This window comes from Python bivittatus, unplaced genomic scaffold (assembly GCF_059951505.1).
Source record: "Python bivittatus isolate LINGU-HERP-01145 unplaced genomic scaffold, Pbiv_v1 ctg000090_np1212, whole genome shotgun sequence".
Taxonomy (NCBI): Eukaryota; Metazoa; Chordata; class Lepidosauria; order Squamata; family Pythonidae; genus Python; species Python bivittatus.
This window is the reverse complement of record NW_028277046.1, coordinates 934940-960577: the sequence shown is the minus strand read 5'-3', so window position 1 is coordinate 960577 and position 25638 is coordinate 934940. Positions and strand designations below refer to the sequence as shown.

The 25638-nt window shown below is 47.9% G+C and overlaps 1 protein-coding gene across 4 annotated transcripts in view; it reads right to left on the bottom strand.

The window, feature by feature from the left end:
* The window catches only part of MEGF6 (multiple EGF like domains 6), a 68678-nt gene that overhangs the window by 28197 nt on the left and 14843 nt on the right, over positions 1 to 25638 (bottom strand). For 3 of the 4 annotated variants that reach the window (XR_015795465.1, XR_015795466.1, XM_025167918.2), the window contains exons 5-9: positions 18617 to 18739; positions 6523 to 6645; positions 3072 to 3197; positions 1459 to 1581; positions 429 to 551 (exon numbers count right to left, since the gene is read on the bottom strand). Coding sequence is in view for 2 of the 4 variants with exons in the window: in XM_025167918.2 (XP_025023686.2) it covers positions 429 to 551; positions 1459 to 1581; positions 3072 to 3197; positions 6523 to 6645; positions 18617 to 18739 (618 nt within the window). In the remaining 2 variants the exon portion in view is untranslated. Of the gene's footprint in view, positions 1 to 428; positions 552 to 1458; positions 1582 to 3071; positions 3198 to 6522; positions 6646 to 10899; positions 11316 to 18616; positions 18740 to 25638 lie in introns of those variants that run through there. The other variant, XM_088136698.1, reaches the window with a different exon arrangement.

Below are 25638 nucleotides of genomic sequence, written 5' to 3'. Positions count from 1 at the left end.
TTATGTGGGCTAATATCGATCAATACTTACCGTATGAGAAATGAAAGCGGAGAAATGGTAAAATATTTATTTCTTTGACTTCACGGACTCCCCTGAAGGGTCTCGGGGACCCCCAGACCACATTTTGAGAACGGTAGATTTAGGGAACAGCCATGATAAAAATCCCAAAATTCGCGCTAAAACCACAAACCGCTTTGAGAGGTCAGACAGCCCAGCGCATGGAAAAGGCTCAAACTAGCCATATTTCTGCAACTCTTCGAACATCACCGAGAACCTGTTTTCTCTCGATTGCAAAAAATGAAAGAGAAATCCAGAGTTTGCAATCTAGGCGTTCCATTGCACGCCGCATGGTTCCTGATCATTCCCAGCGCTCTGCACAACCCCTTTTTTAAAACGTCGCCGTGAAAAAGGGGAAGGCGCAAACTCACGGTAACACTGCTTGCCCTCCGTCCCGAGCTCGTAGCCGAAGTTGCACGCACATTGATAGGAACCACGAGTATTCAGACACACGTGTGTGCACGCCGCCACGCCTGTCGCGCATTCGTCTATGTCTGGGTTAAGGGAGCAACACAAGATAATCACAGTTTGGCTTCTGGTGTTGGTAAATATTGTAATTAACCGGTGCACAAAAAGGGGGACGTTAGAAACCTAATTTTCCCCCCTTTTTTCCTTTTCTTTTAATCTATTGGTATTCTAATCATTGTCACACTTGCGTTATCTTCTCTTTTCCTCTGCAATACGGACAAACAACATGAAGTTCCAATAGTGGTGATCTTCATGCTAGTCATCAACTTAAGACCGAAACATTGATCGTATAACAAACACTGATACAACCTGTGGTGGATCTTTCTTATGTTCTGGATAAAGAAGCCCAGTGCTTTCATGCTTCTTAACACTGACATTTTAAACTACGGTTAAGATTGATAATATTACTTTCTTTTATTGAATCGTCAGTGGCTTAAACCAGTGTTTTTCAACCTTGGCCACTTTAAGACATGTGGACTTCAACTCCCAGAATTCCCCAGCCAGCTTTAAGATGTGTGGACTTCAGCTCCCAGAATCCCCCAGCAAGCATGCTTTAAGTTGTGTGTTCAACTCCCAGAATCTCCCAGCCAGCATGCTTTAAGACATGTGGACTTCAACTCCCAGAATCCCCCAGCCAGCATGCTTTAAGACATGTGGACTTCAACTCCCAGAATCCCCCAGCCAGCATGCTTTAAGACATGTGGACTTCAACTCCCAGAATCCCCCAGCCAGCATGCTTTAAGACATGTGGACTTCAACTCCCAGAATCCCCCAGCCAGCTTTAAGATGTACTGCAGCTCGCCACGCAAACCACCACCGGCCGGATCTGGGTGCTCACGACATGGTGGTTTAAGAAGAGAAGCTGGCTTGGTGAAAACCCAGCAAGGTGAACCCAGCATTCGGGCCGGGGGGAGAAATGTGGTTCCTGCCTACCTTTGCAGGTTTTGCGGTCTGGCCCCAGGCGGTAGCCAGGGTGGCATTCGCAACGCGCCACCCCGTGATGATTCTGGCATTTGTGCATGCACGCTCCGTTCTGAGTGGCGCACGGGTTTCTCACTGGCAAGGCAGGAGAGGCGTGTGTTAGCCGTGGGCACGCGACACACGTAAAAGAGCTCCCTATGTTGGGTTAAACCATGGCTGGTTTAATTCTGGTTTCCTGAAAGTCCCTAACTGGGTGGGTTTGCAATGTAACACCCACCCAGATCAAGCAAGCCAGGCTTGGTGGCTTAACAGGCAGGAGCCAGGCGATAGGCAGACGTCCCAACTGTGCTAAGCCACGGTTTGTGGAACTGCAGATTGTGGAACTGCACTGGCTGTGCTGGGTGTGTGTGTGTGTGTGTGTGTGTAGTGTTGTGGGGTAGTGTTCCTCAAGTCAGCTGAGAAACTCGGGGGAGAAATCTTTACGTAGTTCCTTCCAGACACGGTCAAGAAATTGGGCATTTCTTCCTCCTGTCCAGTTTTTAATTGTGCCTTTCCAACCAGGCGCCCCCCAGATCAGTTGGCACTACAACTCCCAAAGTTCTCAGCCAGCATTCAGGGATGCCTGCGGGGTGCGGCTAAAAAGTCAAGATGGCGACGGCTGTGGTGTGATCAGAGCTCTACCTGCCTTACATGAAAAACAGGCAGAGCTTTGATTGCACCACCGACTTTTTTGACCATACCTTGTTAGCACATACAGGCACACATTTACCCAGTTTATGCTCTTTTGTGTGAAACCAGAATGGTTGCTGAGTCAAGAGAAAGAGACAGTCCCTTATTTTAGATTTATAATCTGAACAGACATGGCACAAGAGGAAAAAGGAGTGGGGCAGGAAGAGGAAAACAGGCGTACTCCAAGCGACATTCTGAATGAATAAGACCAGGGGAAAAAGTGATGTGAGGGGAGGGGAGGGGAGCAAGGCTAGAGACTATAGCAAAAGGGAACCAAGAATGAGCAAGAAAGAAACATCTGTTTAGAAAAAAGTTTGTTTTAAATGTTTCATTTAAGCATCTAGTCCTCTGCATACCTGGCAGAGGAATTACTATAAATCTAAAAGCATGACTGATTTGATTTGTTACGCTGACACGCTGAAACTAGGAAACGACTGCAAAAAAAGAAGGATTGTATTGTATTGGCAGGATGGCCGACTGAATAATCTTCCCGCAAATTAATCAGAAAGAGGATATAAAGGAAAGTCGAGAAAACGTGCGCGTGAGAGAACAATTGCAGCAAAAAATGAAAATCAGCGAAAGAAATTGTACCGTTTGTACAGAGGGAAAAAGAGGGTAGCCAAGACCGTAATTAGAGAGAGCAAGAAGTGGTTAAACTTAAGACAGGCAAACGATCACGTTCCCTGTGCACATTAAGCGGTGGTATTTTTATTTTAATTTATTGCATCGTTCTTTTACTTGCTATCTGTAATTAGATTGTGGCTTCTATTGTATTAGCTGCCAATGTTTGCTTTGCAAAATGAGCAGCCATGTACATCTAACCAATTATTATTATTATTACTATTATTATTATTATTTTAGGTTTGTGGTGCACTTCCAGGGTTTGGAGGACTCACCCACGCAATGTTTCCCGTCCTCTTTCAGCTGGTAAGTCGGCCGACATTGGCACCGGTGCTGCGAGACGCTGAGCTGCACGCAATTGTGTTCACACCCCCCGTTGTTGATGGCACAGGGGTTTCCAGCTAGGGAGGGGGGGGGAAAAAAGGGGAGGATCAACAGGTGGAAGTCCATCAGGTGGAGCCACAAACTAGCCAGGTGGAAGTCCATCAGGTGGAGCCACGCATGAGCCAGGTGCTTCTGTTTGTCCTAAGTGGGAGATGCAGGTCCAGGGGAAATAAAACCCATTTCTGCAGACACCGTAAGGCGGTGATGGAACTTGAAGGGGATCTTAACGGGGGTGATTATTAATTATTTTATTAATCCTGCTAATTGACCCAGGATAGCGTTTGCAGCGCAAGGCTGCAGTGCCTCCAAGTTGCTCGAAAGAACCGAGTTATAAACAGAAAATAAAATGGACTGAACAGATTTAGGAGCCCAAACTGGATCAGAAGCAACGTGCAAGTTTGATCCGGGCATAATATAAGCACCCAAAACTGCATTTCTAGCCCCAAAACTTTTCCACGGCAAATTCTGAGACACAACCGGAGAGATTTTTGCGTAACCCCCCCGTGTGAGCTTCCTTGAGCTTTAACAGACTAAAAACCACGATTAAACTCCCGGCTAAGAACGAACCTCAAAAACCACGCTCAAAAAATAAATAAAATTATAGACTCCCGTACATTCAATCCTTGCTAGTAAAATTCTGCTTTGCCTGGATCTCCTGCCAAATTAAAATGTAACTTCTGTACGGAGAGAACCCCAACGTTGAGATAGGGGTCAAATCCATGTATTAAGTTGCAGCGAGGAAGGGTTTCTGGTGTAAATTGAATTGTGTGATTTTTTTTTAAGATGGACAATTATTCGAAACATGGAAGCACGTTCCCACAACTTGGTTCCTTGGGGGGATCCAACAAGCTTTCCAATCAAAAACTTTTGTAACCATTTAGCACGCACAGGGCCAAACCAGGGTTAAAACAGTGTTTCTCAACCTTGATAACTCTCAGATAGGTGGACTTCGACTCCCAGAATTCCCATGCTGGCTGGGGAATTCTGGGAGTTGAAGTCCACCTATCTTAAAGACGCCAAGGTTGACAAAGACTGAGTTAAAAAGTGCAAAAGGGTTTTGGAAATGAGCCGGAAAAGAGGGCAGCCAAGGCACCAGTGCGCACTCATTTGCACACCCGTTCAGCCAGAGGGGGAAAAAATTGCTCCCCAAGCATGTGCCCGAAAGATACTGTTTCACCACACAGCATTGGGGAAATCTTGGCATTTTTCAGGCTGGAAAGGCATTTTTCTCAAGCTTTAAGACAATCACGATGGTCGACGGGGCAGGAATTTTTAAAAGGAGAGAGCACGTACACGAACGCCAAGCCACGCCAAGAACATCAGAGGAGCCTAAATGCTCATCCGTGGATCAGAAAACTTGCAAAGATGTTTCAGGGCTTTCGGTCTTAAATTTAGACCGTACGTTTTCTCTCGGCGCCTCCTGAAATTCTACAATTGCTGGGCAGAGCATCTCTTCCCCCCTCCTCAAACGCTCACCCCATTTGAACCTCGCCATTTTTTCCAAACTGCGCTGGCCAAAAACGCGTGCATTTTGTTTGCATTGACCCCGCCGAAAAAATTCCAGCCTGGGACACCTAATAAGGACCAGAAGTCGTCTGGCAGGCGATAAAACCAAAATATGTTCCGAGAGTGGAAGCTGGAAAACTCTCCAGCGTGTGAGACGGGAGAAGGCCGTTTTTAACGCACCGTTCAGGGCCCCAAAAAGCGATGCTGAGAAATGGGGGGGGGCCCGGAAGGGCAGGAAAGTGTGTTCATTTTGGAGCTGACGTTTTAAAATAGCAAAGTTTTTTCGATTCTGCATTGCTGATCTACACGGGCATCGAATGCATTGATTTGCAGACGTAGCTCTTAGCAAAAATTCATATAAAATGAGCCGTTCAATTCATTTGCAGCTCTCTCAACGTCTGCGTTCGGATCTTCCGGGTGGCCCTTGCAAACCACGCAACTTATTCTGTGACCGTTTCTCTACGTTGGCCAGTGGGAAATATATATTTTTTTCTTCTCTGCTGGATTGATTCAGTAGCTCAGGCTTCCTGATAAAACGTGCAGTGCAATAAAGAACGAACGGATCAGATCTTCCACCTGTGAATGATCGCAAAAGCAAAAATGGTGTGCCATTGGTAACTCTTTATATTTCCATCCAACTGGGCCAGTGCTTCTCAACCTTGGCCCCTTGAAGATGTGTGGACTTCAACTCCCAGAGTTCCCCAGCCAGCATGGCTGGCTGGGGAACTCTGGGAGTTGAAGTCCACACATCTTCAAGGGGCCAACTTCGAAAAACATTGTGTGAAAGCAAACTGTGCCAGCTTGTCTCAACGGGTGGGAGGTGAGAGATCATCAATAAGATGCTATTCCAGCTGATTTGCATCGTGATCAGCCGCAACTTTCTCATCTGCAATAATGCAATATATTTGAATCTTCTTTTAAACTCATAAACGTGCGTCTGCTTTCTTGCAAAGGGTTATCACTGTACTCTGGATGTCACGGCGAAGGTGTCGGACGGGGAGCCAGGACAGCAAGCTTCAAGTCCCCTCTCAGCCGCAGAACCTCGCCGGTAAACTTTGGATCGGTCCCACCCTACCTTACAGGGTTGTTGCAATAAGGAAAAGATGCAGGTAAGCCGTCCTGAGCATTGTGCGGGGAAAGGCCGGAGGGAGAATCTAACTCATCAATAAACGCGTAGCGAGGCAGCGTGCCCAGCCAGGACACCGCCGAATGCTTCGGAGATGAATGGGAGGAGGAATCCAATAAAACAGAATTGCAATTTAATGCATGACAGATGTCCAAATTCCTTGATTTCGCCTCCGGCTCTTTCCAGAAATAAACCCGCCGTTTGCAACGTCGGGCTCATCGGCTGTGACCTGGCCGTAACAAATTAGTCAAAACCCCCTGGACGGTCTTCCTGGGGAGGATAATAATCCAGTCTTTAAAAAAACAAAAAGGGGTTGAAATAGAGGTGTGCAAAAAATAGTTCTTTGTCGGGCATGGCTCCTGAAAAGTATCTGCAGGATCCCCCTGGGGATTCTCACTCCTGCACTGCTTAGATCCTAAACTGGCCAGGGTTTGGCAATCTGTGGGGTACGAGTTGCAACTAACCTGGATATTCCAGCTGATAAACAGGGTTGCTAAGGGCTATCCCGGCCCAAATTTGTTTGCTATCCCTGAAGTATGCCAACACTTCAGCTTTCTTATATATAAATCTTGGAATACGATCCCCTAAGATGCACCAGAGCATTGAACAGCCTTACCAGCTCCCTCTGTCCATGGGATATTCCCACAATGCATTGTGCAGGATGCTCTAAGCCATCAAGGCGGCCGAACAGGGCCCGACGGAAAACTTACGGAGGCACGTCCTGCCGTCAGCGTGCAGACGAAAGCCCGGCTTGCATTCGCAGTAATAGCTCCCCGGGGTGTTCACACATCTGTGCTGGCAGCCGCCGTTGTGAGCTTGGCACTCGTCAACATCTGGAAGGGAAGCAACATGGAAGCGAGAGAATCTCAGCTCAGCAGTTTCACGGGCCAGCTCGCCGCCCCGGGGAGACGGCATCGTGGCTTGCCAGTCCTACCCAAGCAGACATTTGTCCCCGTCGAAACCGGCAGCCGGTGGAAGGAGAAAACAACATAAAATTAAAAAAAAAAAACACAGGAAAAATGAGGAGGAATTTGGTAGCCCCTTTTCCAATCAAGAAATCTTATTTTTTTCTTTGTGAGTTGTAGCTCCAAAATCTTATGCCTTTTAATATAACATCTTGGTTGGAAAAGGGGCTACCAAATTCTGGCTTTTTTGCACTGTAAACTAACACAGCTCTCCTCCTATAACATCTGTCAAGAAGATCTAGGAAGACAGCCAATTTCAGGCAACGGGTTATCAGGACAGAGTGCGTGGCCAGACGATATTCATCTTTCTTTCTTGGCCCTCTATTAAAGAAAGTGAACTTGGAAACATTCTGGATTAATTTGGGGGACTGGGCCTAAAATAGACGCACGTAGGTGACCCCAGGAGAAGTGTGATGCGAGGGAATCTTTACCACCTAAAGTTAAACAGGGTTGGGCCCAGTTAGTTTTTGGATGGAAGACCACCAGGCGATCCCAGGACCAGACTGTGAAGTCACAGAAGCGTCCACAAAAATGGAAACGATCCGAAAAAGGAAAGAACAAATCATTTGCTGGTGGTTGCCAAGTTGCTAGAAATTGATCTCAGTTCAAAGGAGGTTTCATTTGAGATCCGAAAGTCTGCTCGGCGCAGGATTTCAGATTCCGAATGCTACCGAGCTCACCTCAAAGATCCCATCCCGTGAACTGTGCGGAAACAGGTTTCTTCCAAGGTGAGCTTCGTTTTTAATTAAAAAAAAAAAGAAATTAGAAATGAAGAGCCCCAAAGATCTCATGTTTCCACAGGCTGCCCGTCTCCGGCTTGCCTCGCCCACATCGCCCCACCGGAAAAGATCACGCGCAGGTCGAGAGATCCTTTTCTTCCCCGTCTTTAACTCAGAGGTTTTAGCTTTACCCGATCACAAAGGAGCGATTCCACGTTGTCTGCGGTTCGTTGCGCAGATCGCGGCCCAAAGGGAAAAGAAATGGCTTTTTCCACTCTAAACGGAATTCTTTCTTCCCCTTGTTTCCGCAACAGCGGCATCTATTTAAGACAGCAAAGTGTTTTTTTCTTTTTCTTTTTCCATTTTCTGTTGTTTCACTCCCCCCTGCTGCCCCACACCGTCTGGGCCCTGGAAGGGAGCAACTGGCTATCTGCCTTCTGGCGCGCTGCCTGCTCGCGGCCTCCTGCCAAACGTCTCTTTCGAACCCAAACCAACATATTTGGTTCCAGCCCACGGAAACCGGACCATTCAGCTTGGCACGCTGCAGGGTTTGGACCCTGCCAGGAAACCCTGATATCTGACTCTAAGCGAAGCCTGGATCGCGATTCGGGTCTAAAAGCATAAGGAAGTGTGGGTTTGGAAACGAGTTTGGCACGCCTGACGGGCCTGTGTGCAAATCGGCTTTTTCAGAACTTCCTCTCGAGCCTGGGATCTTTCCACTCAATCGCAGCACGACAGGGCTGAGGGGGGCCAGAGGGGTCATCTAGTCCAACCCCCTCTGCGCAGGATCGACTACCGCATCTCGGACGGGTGACCCTCCAGCCTCTGTGTGAAGACCTCCGGCGAAGAAGGACTCCCCACACCATGTGGCAGCCCGTTCTGAGCCTCCTTCCTTGGGAGCCCGACCCCACAGATCCCATCTCTGCCCCCTGGGGCCACAGATGGACTCCACACCCTCTTCTGGGAGACCCCCCTTCAGATATTTGAAGGCTGCTGGTATCTTCTGAGGCTAAACGTATCCAGGTCCTGCCAGATCTCAATAGTCCTCTTCTGAACACGCCCCAATTTGCCCCTCTCCTATTTGAATGGTGGTGCCCACAACTAGATTCAGGACTCCAAGAGGGGTCTGTCCAAGCCAGAATAATGGGGGACAATCCAGTCTGGACTCTCTCCTCTTGTTAATGCACCCCAAGATAGCATGGCCTTTTGAACAGCTGCGTCGCATTGCCAGCTCGGGTTTGTAATGGAAAAGAAGAGGCATTCCCCGGGTGAGATGGGAAGAGAAGAGGCATTCCTTGCCGAGATAGGTAGAGGAGAGGCGTTCCCTTGTGAGATGGGAAGAGGCTTTCCCCCCAAGATGGGAAGAGAACATGTGTTTCCTCTTGAGATGGGAAGAGAAGAAGCATTCCCTGTTGAGATGGGAAGAGAAGAGGCTTTCCCTCTTGAGATGCAGTGAAAAGAAACCTTCCATTTGGTGAGAGGAGGAGGAGAAATGTGTCTTCTAACATGGAAGAGGGGAGACTTTCCCTCTTGGGCAGAAAAAAGTAGAAGGAATGCCTCTTCTGTGATGACAGAAGAGGCACTCTCTCTCTGTGTGAAAGGAGAGGCATTCGCCTTTGGAGCAGCTGGCTCATGGCCAACAAGGACAACCAGAGCCATCTCACGGGACCTTCTGCCGAGCCCGGCCTCTCCCCACCCGATATTTCCGCCTTTCCCCTTCTTCTCCCTGCTTCAGCTCCATCTTGTTCTTTTCAGCCCAACCTCCCCAGATCTTGGTGAATCTCCCCTCTTCCCTCCACAGCAGTGTTCCTCAACCTCAGCAACTTTAAGGGAGTGGACTTCAACTCCCAGAATTCCCTTAAAGTTACTGAAGTTGAGGAACACTGTATTAGCCCCTCCTCAACCTCCTCCAGCTTTGGGTCATCTCCAAACTTGGGAAGGTCCTTCAACTCCTTCTTCCAAGTCTTTGATCTGAAGGTCACCAAGTGAAGTGAAGCCATTTAGCCAGAGATGAGTCCATCTAACATGGATCTGGCAGGTCAGCCAAACAGAGAAATCAAGGAATTCCAGGGCTGTCAAATTCAGCGATCAAGTCACGGGGCTCCGAGCTCTCAAGCATATGTGTGAACCAGACCGGAAAAGGCTTCAAAGAGCATCAAGGTGGACTCCCACAATAGCGTTGTCTCCAAGCACCCTTTGATGACTGCTAAGAGATGGTGGGATGTGATCTCAAAGCCTTCAACCTCAGAAAGAGAAGTCTGGAAGTCTGGCCTTCTAAACCAGGAGTCCCGAGGGACCCCAAATAAATGTGGACAAGTTCTCCACCCAGCCTCAGTTTTTCTCCTCCTTGTATGAGAAATGGGCAGAAACAGGAGTCTCCGCAGGAGGTGGGGGGGAGTGATGTCACACATCCCAAAATTTACATCGTTTACATCGTATACACAATGCAAGATACCTGTGTGTGTGTGTGTGTGTGTGTGTGTGTGTGTGTATCCACACATGTGGCTTTAGAAGCCACAATGGCTATGTTTCTGCAAAGCCACAAGGCCAAGCAGACAAGCAACTACCATTGGCCAAGCCTTCCATTGCCCTAAGCCACGAATGATGGCTTATGAACCACAACCTTCTAAGCCAAATCCATGCCACCCTGTGGCTCATGATGAACCCTGGTGGTGTGACTCGTAAGCGAGGGGAAACATCCTTTGATCCAACCTGTTTCACTCACTTCCCCACAGCTGGCCCCGCGGGAACCATCTAGCTTAAGAGCATTGGAAGTGCCCTGAAGTCAAATTATTGGACTAACTGGAACCAAATAACCCAGAAAGGTTGTGGGTTAACCTCCAATGGAAGCAGGGCCATGCTGGCCTGGGGGGCTTTCATTCAGATTCCTGAAATGAGCAGGTTGGACTAGATGGCCTCAAGAACCCCTCCCAACCGTAGGATTCAAAGACAAGGTCCCTTCTACCCCAGCATTTGGGCTGCTCCACTCACCCGACAGCCAACTGCAGCATTCCCACCCCAACCGGTCCTTCCATGCGTGTTTCCCTGCGCTAATAGTACACATAAGAGATCCACGGCTGCCATGCATTCTTCTCCGTGGCTTAGCTTGGTCCTCTAACAAAGCCCCCCAAACGGACAACCACCCCCAGCTGCAAATCCCACCGTACCAAACGCCCACTGCTCACGCTCACCCCACTGGGCAAATCTCACTTGATTGGTGGAATACTGATGCGGACATTGCCACCATTCCAACCTGGAGCGCCCACCACAGCTGTGTTGTATTCAACCAACCGACCAACCAACCCTGGGCGATACAATGATCTGCTGAAGGCAAAATACAGATAGATGATTGATTGATTGAATCTACAGCCCCCCTATTAACCGCAGCTCGCCTTCAACTCACCTGGCCTCATCTCAGCGCGACCCCCGCCATATCCAGCTTGGCCACTGTAACACGGATAGCAGTTTTTCCAGAGGTACCGATAATGCAGCCCAAAAGCTCCAGGGAAATGACTCCACACCCCAAAGCACCAGAGCATCAACCCGCACAGCCTCGGCTTCCCTCCCTGCATGACGCCAGCCGTTTTCTTCCCCCGAAGCAGAGAAAAGCGGGTGCTCGGCTGAGCCGAGAAGGCAGAAACTTCAGCAACCACGCGAGGGAGCGTTCCTCCTCTCCTCTCAACGGCTGCGGTCTTCTGCCCCCCGTGCGCCCCCCCAAAGCCCAACTCCCTTGTTGGATTTCCTAGCAGCGCATCGCCCGAGACCAACTTTGCAGCCCTGCCTTCCTGTGCCCGGCTTTAAAACGGGCTCTGCTTTCAGATCGGCCCCTTGCAGGTGAAGCCAAAAATAACCCCGTTGCCCCCCCTTCCACCTCGCACATATTTCTGTTGCGTGCGTTGCATGAAGCGCGCACACAGACGTGCACGGAGCAAAGGAATTCTGGCTGATCAACTTGGAGGCGTCCGTGCATTCTTGGCCTGGGCCCAAACTGGATTCTAAACTTGGCCATGTAAGCAAAGAAGCTGGAAGGGGGGCCGGAGGGGGGTTAAATTAAGTCCACATTTTGGGAAGTCCTGCTTGAAGCTGAAGGGCACCAGCACAGTGAGGCTTTTTCGCCTGCGGAGCCGAGAAAAACCTTCCCGGGACTTTGAGATGGAGGGATCCCTCCAAGAGGCCGCCGGGGCATTCATTGCAAGGCAGTGTTATCTCGGACGGGGAGGGGGATATTAGGAATTACAGATGTGAAAACTGGAGACAGAGGCAAACATCTTAAAAATGCCCGCCTTACAGATTTCGCCGCAGACATTGCCCCCAGTGCTCGCTGCATCCAATATTTTCAAATTGGGTCCCGCGGGAATGGATTCTCTGGGTTAATATTTGTTTTTCCTTAGACTAATCCAGTCAAGTCTTTATTACAGTCAGAAAGCAGCATAAATTCATCAGACTAATATCCACCTCCTCTTCCAGGAGATCAAAGTGACTAAACTGCCCTCTTTCATCCTGCATTGTTTTTTTTTCTTTTCCACAACCACCACCCTACGAAGTAGGAGGGTTGGATGAGCACAAAGGACCAGCCCAACATCCCCCCCGGGGACCTTCCATGGCTGAAGTAGATTTTAGTGGACTAAAATATGAGCCTTCCTACTAACCCAATGTTTCTCAACCTTGGCCACTTTCAGATGTGTGGACTCCTTCCTTCCTTCCTTCCTTCCTTCTTTTCCTTCCTTCCTTCCTCTTTCCCTTCCTTCCCTCCCTCTTTTCCTTCCTTCCTTCCTCTCCTTCCTTCCTTCCTCTTTCCCTTCCTTTCCCTTCCTTCCCTCCCTCCCTTTCTTTTCCTTCCTTCCTTCCTTTTTTCCTTCCTTCCTCTTTCCCTTCCTTCCTTCCCTCTTTCTTTTTCTCCCTCCCTTCCTCCCTCCCTCCCTCTTTCCCTTCCTTCTTTCCTTCCTTCCTTCCTTCCTTCCTTCCCTCCCTCCCTCCCTCTTTCTTTTCCTTCCTTCCTTCCTTCCTTCCTTCCTTCCTTCCTTCCTTCCTTCCTTCCTTCCTTCCTTCCTTCCTTCCTTCCTTCTCCTCCTCTTGGTAGCCCAGCCCTGAACTGCTCAGTTTTTCTGGTTTATTATTTTTTTGTTTGTTTTCTACTTCCTTTTATGTTTGTTCTTCAAAGCGATAAAGCAGTTGAGGACAAAAATAATGCCAGGAAATGTTATCGCTCTTAACGCGCAGCAGGACTGGAGAGACGGACCTTCTCCGCTCTTGGCGCTCCAGGCAGATGAAAAAAGAACTTCTAATTTCTTGCTGGCGATTCCATCCCACCCTTAACCCCCCAAGGCAACTTAGAGCAGCTGACTCGAAAGAGACTTTTCAGCAGTTGACAGAATCTAGCCGAACTTGGCTATCTTGAAAAATTAAGCAGCATTTGGATGGGAGACCACTAGGAAATCCCAAGATTGCAAGCTAGATGGGTAAGTAAAAAAAAATCTAAAAGAAGTCAACAATGAACAACACCCTTATGACAGCCAAAAAAACCCACAGAGATGTGTTCGTGGTCCAGAGGGGCCCAGCTCAAGTCAAGGGAAAATTTTTACTTATTTCCAGTAGCCCAAACTCACTGTGTTGGTTCGGTCCAGTCCAAACAGTGGGCCGTTATCCACATGGTATAGCACTGAGATTCAGCAGCTGCTAGTGGCATTCCTGCCCAGGGCAGGGGATTGGACTAGATGCCCTTTAAGACCCCATCCAACCCTTCCGATTTAGGATTCTAAGCTTCAATTTGGATTCCAGCACAGGGCAGGGGGCTGGACTTGCATCAGCTCACACAGTGACCGAATTTTGCATCTTTCCACCCTTCCCCAGGCGGTGAAAAGCAGCTGGCGCTTTCAAGGGGGCAGAAGGTAAACTCCAACTAAAACTTTCAGAGTCTGGTTCAAAGGGGAAACATCCATTTATGCAAACAGACAAGGATGGGGTTTCACAAGCAGGCGATCAGAGAGAACTGGGGGCACCTGATTTTTCACTCTGGACCCCCCGCTCTTTGCTTTGCACACCCACATGAACACCAGCCCCTCGGACCCACATTCCTTGGTTTGCAAACTCTGCAGACAAGTCAAGTTTTTTCTTCCGGGTCCTAAACCCTTACAGCCTTGCTAATAACCCCGTGGTCATCCTGGGGGGGTTGTTTAATAGCACCCCAAATAAATAATGCTGCCTTCTCTCCTGAAAATGCTGAATTTGCCTTCTCTCCTGAAAATTTCCTCCCCCACCTTCTTGAAATCCAAAGGCACAATCCCGGGTTTGGATTTTTTGACCAGGAATCAAAGTTGACAAATGGGTCAACAGCAAAATTCTCAGCGGGTCGATTCAGAGAATTTCAGCAGGAAAAATTAATCAGGATGTAAATGTAGGGGACCTAATTAACCCCTCGCAGAGGTCCCGGTTTGAACGTAAAGATGAGCGATCTGCAACATTTCCAAAACAACTCCCTGGCTAGGAACGGGCCTGGCTATGAATCATGGTTAAAGAGAGGATAAATATTATAGACTCTGCTTCGTTGGCTCCTTGGTGCCCCAGACGGAATTTATCCCCTGAGTGCCCAAGGGTGACTTCTGGGGTTTCACCAAAGCATCCATGGTTCGTTCATTGCTCTAGTGCCCTGTATATCCCAAAATCAGAGATTATTGCTTGACACAGGCAGAATATGGCCCCAAAGTCCAACATGGATAACTTTAGTGCAGCATCAAACCCGCAATTTCGCTCATGAAAGCAAATTTCGCAACCAAATCGGGAGTCCCCTATGGCTGCGTACAACCCCAGAAATCACACCGCTGAATTTTCACATCAAGCCGATTTTGAGTGGGACAGTTTAGGGGCTGGTTTTCCCCTTCAAGGAAATTTGGGGGCTGCTTTTCCCCAAATTCCAAAAAAAATCTATTGTTTGTTAAAGTCAACCCCACCGTGAGCCTCCAAAATCTTTTTTTTAAAGGGGGCAATCCCCTTAGTATGGAAAGATCACTCACTCCTGGCCCAAGGCCTCCAAAAAACTAGATTTGTCACCAATTTACAGCTGGCCGCACAGACTGTACCTGGGGCGTAAATCTAGTTTGTCCCCCTTTTGCAAAAATCTAAGTTTGCTTCCTTCCCAAAAAAAACCCCGACGCTGGAATTTCCATTTCCATTTTTTCCCTGACTTTCAGCCCCCTTCGAAGATCTGCTCCTGAAGCTCAGACTGAATTCTGGGCTGTATTTTCTGCTTGAAAAATTCAATTTTACCTCCATGCGCCCTACTGGGAAATTAAAATTCCAGTGCCTAAACAGCCCTTCTTCGCTGGGCAAGCTGATGATCCTGGCTAGTGTAAAACTGGGGTGAAAACTACAAGGTAACACTGGTCTTCCATTCCGACAAGCCCACTCCAGAGTAAAAATCGGAGCCTTGTCGACTCAGAGCCTGTACGGATTTGAACTGCAACCATTTGGAACGAAGCACTGAACCGTTCAGCTTAGCAGGCCAAAACGATGCAAAAATTAATCCTATCTAGGGACCTGCTTTCCTCTGACTTCCAGAAGCAAACTGCCTGCACGCACACACACACAAAGACGCACACACACACAACTAGCTGTTCTGGAAAATGGCATGAGAAGACCGAAGAATTGGAGCTATTTCCGCGGTTTTCTTTGGATGCAGCGAAGTTCCAAATTACGACGTATGGTTTGGAAGGGGTGATGTATGACTTGCCACGGTTGTACGCGGGACCTCTAAGTGAAACCAGACTGGGAAGGGAATTTGCAAACTTCAGAATATACTGGGGGGGGGGGGTCCTCCTAACCCCCAACTCCATCTTAATCCTGGTGTGGGTCTTTTTTTCTAGACCAACTTCAATCTATCTCTCCTGTCTGTCTGTCTGTCTGTCTGTCTACCCATCCATCCGTCCTATCTGTCCATCCTATCTATATCTGTCTGTCCATCCATCCAGTTATCCATTCTATCTACCTATTTTCTTTTTTCTTCTTTCTTTCTTTCCTTTCTTTCTTTCTTTCTCTTTCTTTCTTTCTTTCTCTTTCTTTCTCTCTCTCTCTCTCTCCCTCCCTCCCTTTCCTTCTTTCTTTCTTTCTTTTTTTTTCTTTCTTTCTTTCTATCCATCCTATCTATATCTATCTGTTTGTCTGTCCATCCATCCGATCTATCTATCTACCTATCTCTGGGTTCCAGTGCAGGGTTGATTGAAAACAGATGAAACTGTAAAATAGGGAGGCATGGCTTTGTCTACAACAAGGACATTTTCCCCCCACTCTTCACAAGCCATAGATGGGGGGGGGGGCTGAAGGAAAAAGTGGGTGTGCAAGATGGCCAAAGCCCCTTCCTCTCCATCAGCTTCTCCCTGGCCACAAAGAAGGGAAACAGATCTCCCGGCAGATCTGGCTGGATTGCCTGCAGGCATCCTTGGGAGGCAGCCACTGAGAGCCCCTTCCTTTGTCCGTTCCAGGCTACGGCAGACGAGCCATACGGTGCAATTGTGCAAATGAGGGGGATTACGGAGTTGCACGTGGGTTGCGGTGGGCTCCGCTTGCCCTGACGAGGGGCCATTGACCTCCATGGGCTCCAGTCTGTGCCCAGCGGTTCTCACGGTGTTCTCGGCAGCGTGCAGAGCAATGTCCGTTCAGCATCTTTGGGGGCAAAAATAGCAGCAACTCGGTTCCCCCCTTCACGCTCCCCAGCGCTTCCCTTGATCAGGAATCCGTTGATGGAGAATTTGACCACATGCTACACGGACCACCAAAGTTGGATACACTCAACGGTTCTCAACAAAGCCAAGCCCCTCTCAGTTGGGTTTTGCACACTGCAGGACTCCATCCATGTTCAAAAGGGGGGGGGAACACTTTTTGGGCGGGTAGGAGAAAACTGGAAGCGAAGGACACTCTCTACATTCTGAGCTTCAGGAGCTGACAGCAGATGGAGGCTTCCACATCTCGTAGCTGGACCTCCACCAAGAACATGGCTCGATTCTCAGCACCCATGGCTGACGTTGACGAGGCTCTGATGGGTCTTCTCAAACGGACCTGGTTTGTTTCCCTGGAAAACAAACTTTTGGAGGACAGGCAGATCCTGGGGTCTTCTGGATGCCGGACTGTGTCCCTTGGCCGAGCTACAAGTTCCCCCTGTCACCGCAATTCATTCAGCCCCGGGAAGTCTCCATGGTTCTTGAGAAGTTGGGAAGCCTCGCTTGGCATCCCCGAGGCATCCATCATGGAGGGAGGAATTTGTCGACATCTACAGCATCCACGTGCAGAGCGCTCGTCAAGGAAAAGGAATTTCGCAGGCCTTCTTGCTCCCAGCCCAGATTTATCCCCATGTGTTGAGAGGAACTGGCAAAAAAAGGCCCCCCGGGGGGTGATTGATCATCCACAAATAAATCTGCAGAAAGGGATGGTCCAACTGTTATGTTTGGGCTCGAAATGAGATTGGAATTTGCTCTGGGGGGCTCAAATCCTCTTCTGAGTCAGCAGGATCCTGGGAAGATCTCCTAGATGCTGCAAAGTCCATCCATCGCGTGCCAAGCCGGCTCCTCAAAGATCAACTCGGCTTGTCTCACGGAAAAGCAAGCAATCTAGGTTTATTTGTTTCCCTCCTGGTTTGCTCTGCACCTTCGCAGACAAGGAGGAGGTGACTACTAAGCCAGAAAGAAACTGAGTTTGCAGGCTTCATCGTTTGGTGAATCAGAGATTAGCCACAAACGAGCAAACCACACCATGCTTTCACGATGTGCAATTTATCCATCATTAAACCAGCAACGCATCACATTTCTTCCCTAAATGCCCTCTGCAATATTTCTCCCTTAAAGATCTGGATTTCCCCCCGCCCCATCCTCATTCCAAATATTTTTCTCATGATTTTGGGGGGCATATGTGCAACGCCAAGGATGATATTTAAATGGATCTAAACGGTCCTTACAGTTTAGCTTCTGGTATGCTGGAAAGAGAAGGTAATATAAATACAGGAAATTAAATCAGAGGCTGGGAGTTTCCGATCAAAATTGTGAAACTGACGAGAAATGGATCGATTCCCTTTTTGGTGGCCTGATTAATACCCCCGATTTGTCAATCCGATGGGACAATTTACGTTTATACTGTTAAATTACCTTATTGTAGGGGGAATATTCAGATCTTACTTTCCCTTTAAGATCTAGGGACAAATTCTAGCTAGGCATTTGAGGCCTTGGAGAATTATTTTGTATATTATTATTTTGTATATCAGTGGTTTATATACTGCTATCAGACTCAAGAGTTTGCAAACTTCACTGGCCAAATCCTACAAAACGTCCATGGTCATCAAATTAAAAACCAATTCGTTCAATCAGTTTAAAGTTCCAAACATACCCAGGAACAATTCACAACTAATAATTAAACTCGTTTGTGCAATAATCAGAGCCTCGTAGCGCAGTCGGCAAAGGGAAAGATTTAATTAACCACCAAAGGGAGCCTGAAAGAAATCTGATTTTATTGCTTCTGGAAAGGGATCAACGTGGGGCGCAAGTCTGCCATCGCTTGCCACTTCGTCTGCCAAACCCCGTTGCATCAGAAAACAGCATTGCGTGCTAATTCACAAACTCTGCTGAAAATGGTCTATTCATTATCACAGACCCTGCAGGCCTTACTGAAAAAATCCAGAAACTAAAGAAACGAAGGGAAAAAATGTTTTCTCCAAAAGTCTAAGCCTATATGTAGAATTAGTTTATTTAAAGCATGTTAACCTTCCTGGCATTCCCCCCAAATGTTTCCCAGAGCAGCCTACAAACAGCAGCCCAGAGAGGGGCTTGGGCTACTTCTGATGGAAAAGACACAGCATTAAAGGAAAGATGCATTGGTATGGAAGAGGAAAAACGAAAGACAAACAGAGGTGCGGATTCAGGACAAAATGGATTCAGAAGCAGCCGATTCGATCTCAGCAGTGTATCTCAACCTTGGCAGCTTTAAGGTGTGTGGACTTCAACTGGGGAATTCTGGGAGTTGTAGTGGCACTGAAATGAGGCAGACGCGTACTCCCCTTTTGAGCTCTGGGAGAAAAGGCGAGCAAGAAACGAAATGAATAAGGAGGGAAGATATTTTTTGAAGCCACAATGGGCTGCTGTTACCTGCGCAGGTTTTCTCATCGTCCTTCAGCTTCAGGCCTTGGGGGCATTTGCAGTAGTAACTCCCCATAGTGTTGCAGCACTGTGATTGACAGCCACCATTTCCAGCTTCACACTCATCGACATCTATAAGAGAAGAATAGGAAATCCAAATATTTAAGTAATCGACTTGCTGGATTCTAACGATTAAACGCTGGAGGGCTCAGAGGAGACCGCCTTCGCACATGCTGGCAGACGACGTCACAGAGTTGCAGCCTGGTAACCGAACACATCTGAGCAGCACTCAGACAACCGGCTGCCAATCTCTCAACACGTTTCTTCCCCAAAAGGGGCTGGAGAATTTCTTCCAAATTTTGCTCACGTTGGAAGGCGATGAGGGCAATTTGGTAAAGGGTTCTCCAGCCCCCTGCACCCTCCCTCACACTTTCCACATTGCCTGATGCCTTCCCTTCCAAATGAATGAAAAGGGGGGGGGGCAAGGAAGCTGCAGATGGCTGGAGAGAAGATGGTTGTCGTGTTTTTCTGCCCCACGTCTTCCCATCCCTCTCCAGACTCCCTGGCTGCCCTTCTTTCAAGAGCTGAAAATGTCTCATGGGCAACTTCCCTTGGGATTAAATGAAAGGGAAGCCAAAGAAGCTGCAGATGGCTGGAAAATGGATAGTTGCCGTGTTTTTCTGCCCCACATCTTCCCATCCCTCTCCAGACTCCCTGGCTGCCCTTCTTTCAAGAGCTGAAAATGTCTCATGGGCAACTTCCCTTGGGATTAAATGAAAGGGAAGCCAAAGAAGCTGCAGATGGCTGGAAAATGGATGGTTGTCGTGTTTTTCTGCCCCACATCTTCCCATCCCTCTCCAGACTCCCTGGCTGCCCTTCTTTCGAGAGCTGAAAACGTCTCATGGGCAACTTCCCTTGGGATTAAATGAAAGGGAAGCCAAAGAAGCTGCAGATGGCTGGAAAATGGATAGTTGCCGTGTTTTTCTGCCCCACGTCTTCCCATCCCTCTCCAGACTCCCTGGCTGCCCTTCTTTCAAGAGCTGAAAATGTCTCATGGGCAACTTCCCTTGGGATTAAATGAAAGGGAAGCCAAAGAAGCTGCAGATGGCTGGAAAATGGATAGTTGCCGTGTTTTTCTGCCCCACGTCTTCCCATCCCTCTCCAGACTCCCTGGCTGCCCTTCTTTCAAGAGCTGAAAATGTCTCATGGGCAACTTCCCTTGGGATTAAATGAAAGGGAAGCCAAAGAAGCTGCAGATGGCTGGAAAATGGATGGTTGTCGTGTTTTTCTGCCCCACGTCTTCCCATCCCTCTCCAGACTCCCTGGCTGCCCTTCTTTCAAGAGCTGAAAACGTCTCATGGGCAATTTCTCTTGGAATTGAAGGGGGCTGCTAATGGATGGAGAATGGATGGTTATTGTGTTTTTCTGTTCCACATTTTCCCATCACCCTCCAGCCTCTTCCCACCCAGTGACAGGCAAAACATTCCTGCCCTGGGCAGGGGGTTGGGCTGGATCACTTCCAAGATCCTTTCCAATTCTTATCGTCTATGATTCGAGGTTGCAAACTGTGACTCCTGGCCGTTCTGCTCAGGAGAGATAAATGTGAGAGTTGTTGGAAAGGATAGTTGAGAAAAGTTACAGGTTCCCACCCATCTTAATCCTGGGTGCATAACAACATAGTTGCCCTGTTGGCAGTTTCAGAGGCAAACCCAATGCACGGGGGTCGTTGCAAAGATGTATTTAACATTTTTTTAAATGTTCCACTGAGAACCCCTGTTTTGCCCCAAGGCAGCTTATTTTGGAAGAGCTGCCCCCCACTTCCCCTCCGACCCCATTTTTAGACTCAGCGTATCTCTCCAAAATGCCAGACACGCTTCACAAGCCTTTTCTGGGGCCTCTTTGCTAATCTGATTTGGTTTCAGCACAATGCCAGCCCGGTGGAGGTTGCTCACATTGGTGTAGGCTGAACAATTTGTAAACTGAATCGCTTGGAAAACTGCCCGACGTCTTCAAAATGGGGGGAGGGGAGAAAGGAGGGAGGGAAAGCAGAGGAAGGAAGAGAAAAGGAAAGGAAAAAGAAATAAATACGAGGGGGAGGGGAGGGGAGGGGAGGAGAGGAGAGGAGAGGAGAGGAAAGGGGAGGGGAGGGAAAGGGGAGGGAAAGGGGTAGGAAAGGGGAAGGAAGGAGAGACATAGAAAGGGGAAAAGGGAAGGAAAAGCAAGGGAAGGAAGGAGAGAGAGAGAGAGAGAAGGGGAAGGAAGGAAAGAAAGACATCAAAAGGGGAAGGAAAAGAAAGGAAAAAAGATTGAAGTTTTTTTCTGGTTTATATCTGGACAGCACAACCATTAAAAAACCAGATCTAACCAGAAGTCCAGTTTCTCCATCAAAACCTCTAAGGCAGATTAATTAACACCTTTCCTATATACAGGCTCCACTCCCCAAAGGCACCAACAGAAAATTTGGACAGGTCACCCCAGATGCCGTTAAAGAGCCCAAACGTGCTGCCCCAAGACATCCAGGCCCCTGACCGCTGACGGCCCCAACAATTCCCTAATGCTTCCTTTCGACCCCAAACCTCCAGCCTGTGCCCCAAACGCCCCTTTAGCATCGCTTAGCATAAACCAGAGTCAGACGCTGGAGACCATTCCTGGTTCTCTGGCAAAGAAGAGACCCCCACGTGACGTTACGCCACTTTTTCCTGGCGAAGGGGTAATATGGAGCTGCACGGGGCTGTGTCTGGTTGGGCATCTCTGAGGCCACTCAAAAATTCAACCCCTCCATGATTTAATCCTTGGATGCTGTCTACAGGAGGATGCAGCTACAACTCCCATCAGCCACAGCCCCGACAGGTGAACGAGGGGAGATGTAGTCCGACGATATCCGCAGGGCCCCCGGTTCTCCATCCTATTTAGAGAACGCTCAGAGAGAGTTTAAAAAAAGTTTAATAAATTATTATTATTCTTCCTAAATCATTGAATAAAATGCAGGATGAGGGTCTTGCTAAAAGACGAATCGATCTTTTCGACCCGATTTAGGAGTTTTTTGCACAACCCCAAACAAGGAAGGTGAACTCAACAGCAATACCCGAAGACGATGCTCTCCAGCAAAATAATAATCAAAAGGAAAATTTAACAGTACCTTCCCACGTCAATTTACTGAAATGGAAGCGCCACGCCTTCAGTTGGGCCAAAACTCTTTTCTACGTATCATTTGCACAACCAGTTCCCAGTTTTGAACAACTTTTGACACAATTTTCAAAAGTGAACATTTCGGTACCCTTTCTTAACTGCGGGGAGCCGAAATCACAGCGTGCCTCTTTCGTTTCCCCACCGCTCTGCAGCTTCCTCGCTTTTCCACCCACCCATTAACCCCCAAGGAAAAAAGAGGAGTTTTGAAAAATGTCATTATTTTCCAGTTTGGAAATGTGCCAGCCACGGATGCTGAAGGAAGATGGAAAAACGCATCGCAGACCAACGCCAGCGTTAAGCATCCTTGATCACTTCCAACAGCATCGTCAGCCCAAGAGCAGCTCCTAGAAAAAACTAAAATTAAAATATATCTTTAAAAACCTCAAACATTCTACAAAGGAGAAAGGAAGACAGAATCCATACGGCGCCCTGGTTTTTTTCATTCACCTCTGATTTCAAAGCTCACACCCAAACCATCGCACGGACGGCAATCGCAAACAGGTTCATTTTTTTTCTCTTTCTCCTGCAACCTCTCGCTATTATTTCCTGAGCCATAAAACGCGCCTTGGTAATTCAAGCCAGACGCCGGTGCCCGGTGATTTATTTACATCTGGGGAGAAAGAAGGAAAATCTGGGGGGCTATCGAGTTCCCAAACAAGGAAGAAGGAAGAGTCGGAGAAACACGATCCTCGCCTGCGTTTCATTACTGGATGAAAAACTGAAGCCTCGGACGACCAAGCTGACATTTTCAGAGTCAAGGAGGGGGGAATAAAAGATGCTGTAGAAAAGAGGGAGCCACAAAGAGGTTCATCAGAAGACTTAATTTTCTTCTGGTGCTAAAAAGAAGATGGGGGTTGGACTATAAAGCCTCTAAGGTCCCTTCCCAACGTACGATTCTCGGACATGACTACAAAGCAGGTTCTCCTGGCCGTTGGAAAAACACCTTTTTCTGCTCCAGTTTGAGCTTCCCTCGTAAAATCGGAGCTCCTTGGTCATGTTGAGAGACCCATGCTGTTTTTCTCTTTTTTTTCCACCAAGGTGAACTCTTTTCTTTCAGGAAAACAGAAGGTCAGTTTAGGCGCCAGATTAAGTTTGATCTGAACACGGATCGCAAAGAACCACCTGTTGGATGCTAAAGCCATTTAAGCCAATTTGGAGCAAGGGCAACACAGTTTGCTGGGACGCAGCCTGCCTTGCTGTCAGCAACTTTTCCTCCCCGATTTCTTTTTGGACAGGTGTCAAAAAAAGCAGACACCCCTATCCAATCCTTGTCTTAAAACAGAAATATATCTACCGTTAGTTCCCCGTAAATGATCAAGGGTTAACCCATCTCAGATCCATAGCTGCAAAATATGCAGGCAGAGAAGTTCCCATCCGTAAAGAATCCTATTTTCCTGAACTTTTTTGAGGTCTCTGTGTGTGTGTTCATATTCCTGCAGAAGTCCAGATGTTTTTTGAGCCAGTGGGGTCTCCAAAAACAGCAGGGCTCCATCTTCACATCTTGCAATCTTCAGGTGTTCCAACAAAGTCCAACTTTGCTCTCAAGCATCTTCTAAAGAGTCGTCGGGAGTTGCAGCCACAAGAATTAAGGAGAATGGGAACCTCATGGCACCCGCTGTCTTTTGGGCAACATTTCTGTGCTTAAACTTCAAGACAACATGGTTCTGTGCCTGCCATTTTTCATCATCTGTTCAGCCCCCATTACGGTTACTGTTCTCCCATCCACAGAAAACTTGAGAGGGTTTTGAAGACAACACCTTAGAAACCAAGTGTGGGTCACCTCCTGCCACGGAAGTCCACCTGCTTTGGAAACAGAGATGAAGGGCACAAGAACAGGGTCCCTGCTGACCTTGGAAACCAAGAGTGGGTCGCCTCCTCTCATATTCACAGGCCCCACCCATTCTTGATTTCCCAGGTGAACAACAGGCAAAGCTTTGGAGACATGGGTCCACCCATAGTCCATCAGATGTTGATGGACTACAAGGCTGGATGCTGAATCCAAACACGGGTGTTCTCTACTCCTGGATGGTTACAAGTCTCTGAGTGGAAGATGCCCTTAACTGTTATTTCAACTTTCCTCCACCACCATCAGATCACCAACCTGGAGAAGTTGAGAATCAAACCTGGGTTTCCTACACACATGAAAATTTTCTACTAACAAGTTCTGGTTCTTTGGAGATATTTGCAGGATTCTCCAACAGCATAAGAGAACTTGTTGGTGTACCTGAACCAACTATGGAGGGCAATGTCAGCCCCACCAGGTAAACCAGACCAGGAAATAAATTCCACCGGAAGGATAAAACTACAATAACTGAATCTCGCAAGTCTGATTCTCCTCCTTTTTATACTCCAGCGAATCAGGGAGGCGTCTCTCTGAGCCACTTCAAATGTTATCTTGCCGTTCTGGGCTTAAAAAATGCTTCAGCCCCTTTTGACCAGGTAATGGTTGTTGCCAATTCCATCAAGGTCATCTTCCTTAGTGTTTACAGGTATCTTCTCAAACATCATCATAAGACCGAAAGCTGAGGATCCGATTCCTTACTCTTAGCCTGAATCGAAATTTTAGCACCAAGAGAGGTTGGCAGGGAAAACCAAGAGAGGAACAGCAGGGAGAAATCCAGAAAGGAAAAGGCAATGGCAGATGAAGATGTTCGATGTGCAATCAATCAGGTGCTCCATCTAATGCCTAGAAGAAGGCTTTATGCAATACCAATTTAAGTCCCAATATGTTGAAGTTCAGCAATGAGTCAAACTTGGTGCTCTTGTCACCCTGGTCCTGGGATTATGGTGATCAGAGAATCAGAAAGGTAGAAGAAGGTGTGGAGGCCAAGTCAATCCTTGTTCAGCAAGGAATCCAAACTGGTCATAACATGGTTTTCACAGCAAGCTACAGTATCTTCTAGCATCTGTGAAGGCATTGCTTTGGACCTTGATATTTTCTCATGCTCCACTTCAGCTCTTTGGCCCTTATGTTTGCCGCATCTCTCTTGACCACTTGGTTGATGATCCTTGAGTGGGGACTTATCACAGAATCCTCAAGTTGGAAGGGGCTTTAGAGGTGATCAAGTCCAACCCCTGGTCAGTGTAGGATCCATTACAGCATCTCTGACTGATCACCATCCTACCTCTGTTTAAAGGCCTCCAGCAAAGGAGAACTCATTATTTCATGTGGCAGCCTGTTCCACCAGCCCAAACTCAGACCGTCAGGAAGTTCCTCCTGGTATCTAACCATCCTTGGAGTTTGAACCCATTGATTCTGGCCGGGCCCTCTGGGACCACAACAAATAAGCAGACTTTCAGGACATGCACTCCTATGGCACCACAAGCCAAACTTTGCTGCTCCTTGTCACAACTATAAGCTTAGGAAAACCTTGGAACGAGGTGACATCTAAGCTGTCTGAGAAATGAAATTTCAGATCAGAGCCAGATCAACGAGGCCGGTAGCTAAATGTTAGATGACCTGAGAGAGGTGGGATGAATAGTCCCAGCTCCAGAGTTCCCAAAGGCTCAGCTGGGGCTCTTCCTTCCTCTGAGTAAACCTTGAGTAGACCCATCACAGTAAGCTTCTCTAGCATGTAGGTCAACGCTCCAACCTCAACAAAGAGTTCCATGCATTTTATTACTCCCAGTGGAGCATCCAGAATAGAAATGGAGGGGGGGGCTGCCAATCAATGGTCTTTGGAGCCTCCCCCCGGAATAGGTGTCAATCAACACCTCCCCCTCCTGCTAAGACCAGATGTTTCCAAGTGAACTCTGAAGATGGTCAACCACTACAAGAAGACTCTATCCTTCTTATTGGAAAGGACAATCCGTTCATTCTGCAATGCCTAATTAAACTCTGG